Genomic DNA, 8,858 nt, shown 5'->3' with positions numbered 1-8,858 from the left:
GCTTAACAAATATTATTATTATCCTCCTTTCTCTTCCTTCTTCTCCTTTCTTCCTCCTTTTTCTCCTCCTCTTTTCCTCTTCCTCCTCCTCCTTTCTTCCTCCTCCTCCTTTCTTCCTCCTCCTCCTTTCTTCCTCTTCTTCCATGGGCCTGGGAGTCAGAAGGCCATGGGTTCTAATCCCAGCTCTGCTGGGGTGACCTCGGCCAAGCCAGTTCTCTTCGCTGGACCTCAGTTCCTTATCTGTCAACTGGGGACGGAGACTGTGAGCCCCACGTGGGACAGGGACTGCGTCCAACCTCATGGCCTTGGATCTACTCCAGTACCTACTACAGTGCCTCACACATAGTAAGTGGTTCACAGATACCATCGTTAAATTTTATTTATTATTTCCTCCTCCTCCTCCTCTTTCTCCTCCTCTTTCTCCTTCTCCTCCTCCTCCTCCTTTTTCTCCTCCTCCTCCTCTTGTGGTCTGTGTGTCTTCCCCAGGAACAGGAAGAGCAGAGAGCAGGCCACCCTGAGCCCTCCTGCTTTGCCCCTCCGTACCCACCCGGGGCTCCAGGACCCCAGGGCGGAGGCCGCAGCCCGGCCCACCCACCCCCCAGCCTGGCCACTGCCCACGGCGGAGGTGGGAGACCCAGGACCGGCGGAGCGCGGACAGTGCCGACCGGGTCGACTCCCGCGGACCCGGCCGGCCGCTGACCAGCCCGTGGCAAGACCGGCGTGGACGTGACCGGGGCGGACGGAGCACCCCGGGAATCTGAAGCCCCTCTGCAGGTGAGGAGCTGGGCTGGGGAGGTGGGCTTCGGAGGGGGAGACAGAAAGCCCTCTCTTGGGCATTGGAAAAGGGATGGGATCATCATTCATTCGTTCAGTCATTCAGCCAGTCTCTCCGGGGAGAGATGGGGGCTGCTGGTCTTCATCCTTGATGGGGGTCTCTGCCAGTCAGTCGGTCAGGCGATTGTATTTATTGAGCGCTTACCGCATGCAGAGCACTGAACCGACCCAGTCTATAGTATTTACTGAGTGCTTTACTGTGTGCAGAACACTGGACTAAGCCATTCGGCAATCAGTCAATTGTATTTATTGAGCGCTTACTGTGTGCAGAACACTGGACTAAGCCATTCGGCAATCAGTCAATTGTATTTATTGAGCGCTTACTGTGTGTAGAGCACTGGACCGACGCAGTCACTCAGTTGCTTGTAGTTATTATTATTAATAATAATAATAGCGCTTATTTGTTAAGTGCTTATTGAGCACTTACTGTGTGCAGAATACTGGAATAAGCCAGTGTCAGTAGTAGTTATTGAGCGCCTACTGTGTGCAGAGCACTGAATGATCAGTTGCATTTACTGAGCACTTACTATGTGCAGAGCACTGGACTAAGCCAGCCAGTTGCAGTTATTAGTAATAATGACAATAATAATAGTGCTGTTTATTAACCGCTTATTGAGCGCTTACTGTATGCAGGGCACTGGACTAAGCCAGTCAGTCATATTTATTGAGGGCTCACTATGTGCAGAACACTGGACTAAGCGCTTGGGAGAGTCCAGTATAACAGTAAACAGACACCTTCCCTGCCCACAAGGAACTGGCAGTCTAGCGGGGGAGACGGACATTGATAAAAAATAACAACAAATAATCTGCGTCGGGATGGTACTATCTGTTAAGCGCCAGCTATGTGCTAAGCACTGGGATGAGCACTGGGGAAGAGCCAAGATGATCAAGTTGGACGCAGCCCCTGTCCCTAATAATATAATAACTGTGTTAACCCTAGTTATTGTTATTATTGTTACTATAAAGAAGTAGCGTGGCTCAGTGGAAAGAGCCCGGGCTTGGGAGTCAGAGGTCATGGGTTCGAATCCCAGTTCTGCCACTTGTCCTCCGTGTGACTGTGGGCAAATCACTTAACTTCTCTGTGCCTCAGTTCATTCATTCATTCAATAGTATTTATTGAGCGCTTACTATGTGCAGAGCACTGTACTAAGCGCTTGGAATGAACAAGTCGGCAACAGATACAGTCCCTGCCGTTTGACACATCTGTAGAATGGGGAGTAACTGTGAGCCTCATGTGGGACAACCTGATGACCCTGTATCTACCCCAGCGCTTAGAACAGTGCTCTGCATATAGTAAGCACTTAAATACCAACGTTATTATTATTATTATTATAAAGTTTTCTGTTAGGCACTTAGTATGTGCCAAGCACTATGCTAAATGCTGGGGGAAGAAACAAAGTAATCAGGTTGGACAGGGTCCCTGTCCCTAATAATAATAGTAATGATGCTAATGATGGTGCCCCTAATTATTATAATATAGTAATAATGATCATTGTTATTCTGGAATCTGTTAAGCACTTACTAGGTGCAAAACCCTGTGCTAAGTGCTGAGGTTCCAAGACCATCAGGCTGGGTGCTGTCTTGTCCCTCCTGAGGCTCACAATCCAAGTCAAGGCGGGGGAGTGCGGAGGGGGAGAATGGGGGAGCTGGAGGCGCTGGGAGTTTTGGGGGGCTGCGGTTTCTGGGGGGCTAGGACTTCGGGAGGGCTGGGGTTTCTGGGGAGCTGGGGTTTCTGGGGGAGCTAGGAGTTCTGGGGGAGCCGGGGTAAGGGCTCTGCCAGATGGGAAGGGTGTCAGTGTGCGGAGGGGGGTCTTAGAGTTGAGAACACGGGATGGGGGTGGTTAGGGGATGGGAGGGTGGTCTCAGTGTGAGGGTCTTGGGGTCGCCACCGGACCCGACGAGCTCGGGTGAAGGTTTGGGTTGGTAAGAAATCGGTTTTCCAGAGGTTTGGCTGCAGAGCATGGTACAGACACAGGCCCCGGGCCCCGAAACCCACCCAGAGACCGGCCCTGACCAGAATCCGCCCCGGCCCCGGTAGGAAGCCAGGTGGCCCACATCTAAAACCGGCCAGAACCGGAAAGAAACCAGCCCAGACCAGAAACCGACCCGGACCGAGAAACCGGCCCATACTGAAAATCCACCCAGACCGGGAACCGGCCCGGACCATGAAAATGCCCCTGACTAAAAACCGGCCCAAACCAAGAAAACGTCTCTGACTAAAAACCAGCTCAGACCAAAAACCAGCCCAGACTCAAATCCAGCCCAGACTGAAACCGGCCTACATCGAAATCTGGCCTGGACCAGACCTGGACCAAGAAATTGGCCCCGACCAAAAACCAGCTCAGGCCAAGAAAATGTCCCAGACTAAAGACAGACCCAGGCCAGAAATCAGACCAGACCAAGAAAACATCCCCGACTAAATATTGGTTCAGACCAGAAACGGCCCCAGGCCGAAGTGTTCCCCGACAGGAAAATCAATGCAGACCCGGTCCGGGTCTACAGTTCATTCATCCAGTCGTATTTCTTGGGCGCTTACTGTGTGCAGAGCACTGGACTAAGCACTTGGGAAGGTCCAATACAACAATAAAAGTGACATTCCCAGCCCAGAACGTACAGTTTCTAACCACTCAACGAGGACAAACATTAGATCCAACTGCAGTTGAACGAACGCCTAGACACACAAGTCAACGAGTGCTTGTGGCCCGAAGGAGGTGCGAGCTACAGTATTTGCTAAGCGCTCACCAGGTGCCAGGGCGCTGTACTGAGCGCTGGGGTAGAGATGAGATTATCGGGTTGGGCGCGGTCCCTGTCCCACGTGGGGCTCACGGTTCTCACCCCTGTTTTACAGATGAGGGAACAGAGGCCCAGAGAAGTGAAGTGACCTGCCCGAGCCGCCCGGCAGGTACGGGTAGGAGGCGGGATTCGAACCCAGGCCCTTCTGTCTCCCCGGCCCCCAGAGCGCCCCCTGGTGGTCCAGAGTCAAAGGGCAGGGGCTCTCAGAGAACCGTGGCTCTCACCCCGGGTGCCCCCTGGTGGCCTAGAGGAGAAGCGCAGGGGGGGCTCAGAAAAAATATGGCGCCCACTGGTGGTCAAGAGGAGAAGTGCAAGGGACGGGCGGTCTGAGAAACGTGGCGCCCTCTGGTGACCGAGAGGAGATGCGCAAGGGGAGATGCGCCCCCCTGGTGGCCTAGAAGGAAAGCACAGGGGAGGAGGAATCTCAGAAAAGCGAGGCGCCCCCTGGTGACCGAGAGGGGAAGCGTAGGGAAAGAGAGGGCTCAGGGCAACCTGGCGCCCTCTGGTGGCCTAGAGAAGTGCAAGGGGGGGTCTCCGAGCAAAGTGACGCCCCCTGGTGGCCGAGAGAAACGCGGGGACGGGCAGGTCTGAGAGGAAACGTGGCGCTCCCTGGTGGCCGAGGGGAGAAGGGCAGGGGGTTCTGAGATAAAAATGGCGCCCCCGGCGGCCTAGAGGAGAAACGCAAGGGGGGGCTCAGGGAAACGTGGTGTCCCCTGGTGGCCGAGGGGAGAATCGCGGGGGGGGGGGCTGAGAGAAAAGTGGCGCCCCCGGCGGCCGAGAGGAGAAGCGCAGGGGGGTCTCAGAGAAACGTGGCGCCACCCGACGGCCGAGAGGAGAAGTGCGGCCCGAGGGGGTGGGTCTCAGAAAACGTTGTCTCTCCCCCTTTCCTTTCCCTCCCCTCCTCAAGGCACCCCTCGTCGGCAAAGAGGAGCAGCACGGCGGCGGCCATGTCCCTGCTGACCCACGTGCTGGTGTGCGCCTTCGGGTCGGGGTCCTGGGTGGCCATCAACGGGCTGTGGGTGGAGCTGCCCCTGCTGGTCCCGGAGTTGCCCGAGGGCTGGGCCCTCCCCTCTTACCTCACGGTGGTCACCCAGCTGGCCAACGCCGGCCCCCTGGCCTTGGCCCTGGCCCACCGCCTCCTCCGCCCGGCCGGCCTGCCCGAGGTCGCGCTCATCGCCGCCCTGCTGGCCCTCGGCTGCACCTCCTGCCTGCTCCTGGCCTTCCTCTGGAGGGAGACCTCCGCCGTCGGCCGGACCCGCCACAGTACCGCCTTCCTGACCCTGACCTTCCTCCTGGCCCTGGTGGACTGCACCTCGTCCGTCACCTTCCTCCCCTTCATGGCCCGCTTCCGGCCCGCCTACCTCACCTCCTACTTCGTGGGCGAGGGGCTGAGCGGCACCTTGCCGGCCCTGGTCGCCCTGGCTCAGGGCTCCGGGCAGGTCGTCTGCGTCGGGGGCAACGCCACCGGCAACGCCACCGCCGGCCCCGAGGCCCGCTACCTCCCGGCCAACTTCTCCCCCGCCGTCTTCTTCGGCCTGTTGGCGGCCCTCATGGGCATCTGCCTGGCCGCCTTCCTCCTGTTGGCCCGCCGGGCCGAGGCGCCGGGGTCTTCGACCCAGGACCTCCTGGCCGGGCAGGTGACCCTCAGCGCCTTCCGGGAGCTGGACGCCCCCGGGCGCGGGGCGCCGGACGGGGACCCCGGGGTCCGGGAGGATGGGGAGGACAAGGTGGCCGCCCGCTCGCTGCCTCGGCTGGCCTTCATCTACGCCCTCGTGGCCCTGGTGAATTCGCTGACCAACGGGGTCCTGCCGTCGGTACAGACGTACTCCTGCATGGCCTACGGGGCTCGGGCCTATCACCTCGCCGCCTCGCTCAGTTCCACCGCCAACCCCCTGGCCTGCCTCGTCGCCATGTTTCTCCCCAGCAGGTACGGCCTCCTGGGCCCCCCACCCCTTCATTCATAACGGTGGTATGTGTGAAGCGCCCCCTCTGTGCCGGGCACTGGACTAAGCGCCGGGGTGGGTACAATTAAATCGGCTTTAATTGCCCAGTCTGTAGGAATCAGCGGGGCCTTCCGCTAATGAGGGGAGGGTCCCCCGATAGACCCCCCCCCCCAATGATTTCTCCTTCCCCCCAACCCCGGGTTTCCCCCAGGTCCTTGGTGAAGCTGGGGTTCATCACCTTGGCGGGGACAACCTTCGCCGCCTACAACATGGCCATGGCCGTCATGAGCCCCTGCCCGCTGCTGCAAGGCTCGAAATGGGGAGAGGTCGTCATCGTGAGTACCCCCTCCCCCCACCCTAGGCCCGGGACCCCCACCTCCCATATGGAGGGGGCTGAAAATCCCCCGGCTTCCTCTCACCGCCTCCCGCCTGCCTCCTCGTCCCTGCCTCTGGAGCTCGCCCTCTTTTCCCACAATCCTCGCGCCAGGATAAGGACACTCTTTTCCCGCGATCTGCCGGGCCAGGGCAAAGACCCTCTTTTCCCATGATCGCCTGGACCAAGACAAGGCCCCTCTTTTCCCGTGACCCCCCGCGCCAGGACGAGACCCCTCCTTTCTCACGCTCCCTCAAGCTAGGACAGAGATGCCCTTTTCCCATGACGCCCCCGTGCCAGGACAAGGCCCCTCTTTTCCCATGACCCCTTGCACTGGGGCAAGGTCCCTCTTTTCTCCTGACCCCCACCCGAGGATACGACCTCTCTTTTCTCACGATCCCCCGCACCGGGGCGAGATCCATCTTTTCACGACCCCCTGCACCGGGACAAAGCCCCCTCTTTTCCCATGATCCCCCCCCACGCCGGGACAGGACCCATCTTTTCCCATGACCCCCCGCACCGGGACAAAGCCCCTCTTTGACCGTGACCCACCATGCCGGCACAAGACCCCTCTTTTCCCATGACCCCCCGTGCCAGGACAGGACCCCTCTTTTCCCATGATCCCCCGTGCCGGGACAAGACCCCCCCCCCCCCAGCCCCAGGACAAGACCCCTCTTTTCTCATGATCCCCCGCACCAGGACAAGATCCATCTTTCCATGACCCCCTGCACCGGGACAAGGCCCCCCCCTTTGACCATGTTCCCCTGCCCCAGGACAAGACCCTCTTTTCCCATGACCCCCTGCATCGGGACAAGACCCCTCTTTTCCCACGACCCCCTGCACCGGCACAAGGCCCCTCTTTTCCCACGACCCCCACCCGAGGATAAGACCCCTCTTGTCCCACGACGCCCCCCCCGCCGGGACCAGGACACTCTTTTCCCATGATCCCCCCTGCCAGGACAAGACCGCCCCCCAGACTAGGACAGAGACGCCCATATTCCGTGGCCACCCCCGTTTCCCATGACAAGGACGGGCTTGTCCCCCCGCGCGGGTCGGGGGGTGTCGGGGGTCCCGGCGGCGGCGTCCTGAGGCGGGCTCCGTTTGGGCCGCCAGGTGGCGTCGTGGGTCCTGTTCGTGGGCGCGCTGAGCTACGTGAAGGTGATGACGGGCGCCATCTTGCGCGGCCACGGCCACGGCGCCCTCGTTTGGTGTGGCGCGGTGGTGCAGCTCGGCTCCGCCCTGGGGGCGCTGCTCATGTTCCCGCTCGTCAACGTCTTCGGCTACTTCCGACAGGCCGACTTGTGCGACGCCCGCTGCTGAGCCCGGCGGCGACCGCCACCGGACTGGGCGGGGGCCACGGAGTCATCATCATCATCATCATCATCGGGATCGGCGTCGTACTGATGGCATCCCTTAAGCACTTACGAGGCGCCCGGCGCTGTGCTAAGCGCCGGGAGGGAATACGAGGTCATCGGGTTGTCCCTCGTGGGGAGCGCAGTCTCCATCCCCCTTTTCCAGATGAGGTCACCCGGAGAAGGGAAGTGACCGGCTCAGAGTCACCGAGCTGACCGGGGCGGAGGCGGGATTAGAACCCACGACCGAACCCGGGGTCCGCACCGAGCCGCGATGCTTTTCCGTTATGATTGGGTCCTGCCCGATAATAATAACAATGATAATGCTGCTGTTTGTGAAGCGCTTCCTGTGTGCCCAGCACTGTTCTAAGCGCTGGGGGAGACCCGAGGTCATGAGGTGGTCCCCCTTGGGGCTTCCGGTCTTCATCCCCATTTTCCAGAGGAGGTCACCGAGGCCCAGAGAAGGGAAGTGACTTGCCCAGAATCACCCAGCGGACAAGTGGCGGAGGCGGGGTTAGAACCCACGACCTCTGACGCCCAAGCCCCGGGTCTTTTCACTGAACCACGTTGCTTCGCACTGATTGGAGGGGGGGCTGGTGGTGGGCGGGCCCTGGAAAACGGTCCTTGTTGCGCTCGCCTCAGTCCACCGACGGATGGTAATAATCATATTGGTATTTGTTAAGCACTTACTATGTGCTGAGCACTGCTCTAAGCGCTGGGGGAGTTACAGGGTAATCAGGTCCCACGTGAGGCTCACAGTTAATCCCCATTTTACAGATGAGGTCACTGAGGCCCAGAGAAGTTAAGTGACTTGCCCACAGTCACACAGCTGACAAGTGGCAGAGCCGGGATTCGAACCCATGACCTCTGACTCCCAAGCCCGGACTCTTTGTACTGAGTGCCTCCCGCCTGCGGAGCACTGTACTGAGCGCCTGGGGGAGTCCGATCCCGTCCAGTCTGCAGCCGAAGAGAAAACACTGACCGTCTCCCTTCTCCGTCCATCCTCGCCCGACTTGGGGCATCTCTGGGGACCCCAAGGGCCGAGCCCACCTCGACAGGCCCCCCCCCCGCAAACTTTATTTTTATTGTATTTGCTAAGCGCCGACCAAGAGTCGATCGCCGTGCTGAGCGCCGGGGAGACGAGATCATCGAGTCGGACGCGGTCCCTGTCCCGCGGGGGGCTCCCGGCCTAAGCCGGAGGGAGAACAGGGATTTTTATTGTGATTGAATGAATGGATGGATGAATAGATGAAGGGAGGTGGACATAAGCGGTGTGGGGCTGAGCGGGGGAGGAAGGAAGGGGGAGAAGAGGAAAGGGGGGCGCTTGGCACAGTCCAAAATGGGGATGGGGACTGTGAGCCCCCAGTGGGACAGGGCCCGGGTCCAACCTCAGTGGGAGAATAGAAGTGAAGCACGGACCGTGTCTCTTGGCCGGGGGCGGGGGGTGCTCGCAGTGTATCTGTCTGTATGTGTGTTGGAAAGGATAGTATTTATTAAGTGTAGTAAGTGCTTACAGTGTGCAAAGAACTGTACTAAGTGCTGGGGAGAAACTACACCAGTGGG

At 59.4% G+C, this 8,858-nt stretch overlaps 1 protein-coding gene across 2 annotated transcripts; it reads left to right on the top strand.

The window, feature by feature from the left end:
• Positions 1 to 452: 452 nt before the first annotated feature.
• SLC52A3 (solute carrier family 52 member 3) lies at positions 453 to 7,423 on the top strand. Of its 2 annotated transcripts, none has more exons than XM_029048737.1 (4): positions 453 to 774; positions 4,535 to 5,554; positions 5,782 to 5,905; positions 7,057 to 7,423. In XM_029048737.1, the coding sequence occupies exons 2-4, from the start codon at positions 4,575 to 4,577 to the stop codon at positions 7,261 to 7,263; spliced, it is 1,311 nt and encodes a 436-aa protein (XP_028904570.1). In that variant the 5' UTR covers positions 453 to 774; positions 4,535 to 4,574; the 3' UTR covers positions 7,264 to 7,423. The 2 variants fall into 2 exon arrangements, with proteins under 2 accessions (XP_028904570.1, XP_028904573.1); XM_029048740.1 differs by lacking the exon at positions 453 to 774 and adding an exon at positions 3,700 to 3,736.
• The last annotated feature ends 1,435 nt before the right edge of the window (positions 7,424 to 8,858 follow it).

The sequence above is a fragment of the Ornithorhynchus anatinus genome, chromosome 21 (assembly GCF_004115215.2).
Source record: "Ornithorhynchus anatinus isolate Pmale09 chromosome 21, mOrnAna1.pri.v4, whole genome shotgun sequence".
Taxonomy (NCBI): Eukaryota; Metazoa; Chordata; class Mammalia; order Monotremata; family Ornithorhynchidae; genus Ornithorhynchus; species Ornithorhynchus anatinus.
Note: the sequence above shows the minus strand (reverse complement) of the source record. Positions and strands in the feature narration are given on the sequence as shown.

Coding starts and splice junctions, on each gene's coding strand:
- SLC52A3 (XM_029048737.1), top strand. CDS start 4,575: ATGTCCCTGCTGACCCACGTGCTGGTGTGCGCCTTCGGGTCGGGGTCC. Junction 5,555..5,781: donor GCCATGTTTCTCCCCAGCAG/GTACGGCCTCCT, acceptor GGTTTCCCCCAG/GTCCTTGGTGAAGCTGGGGT. Junction 5,906..7,056: donor AATGGGGAGAGGTCGTCATC/GTGAGTACCCCC, acceptor TTGGGCCGCCAG/GTGGCGTCGTGGGTCCTGTT.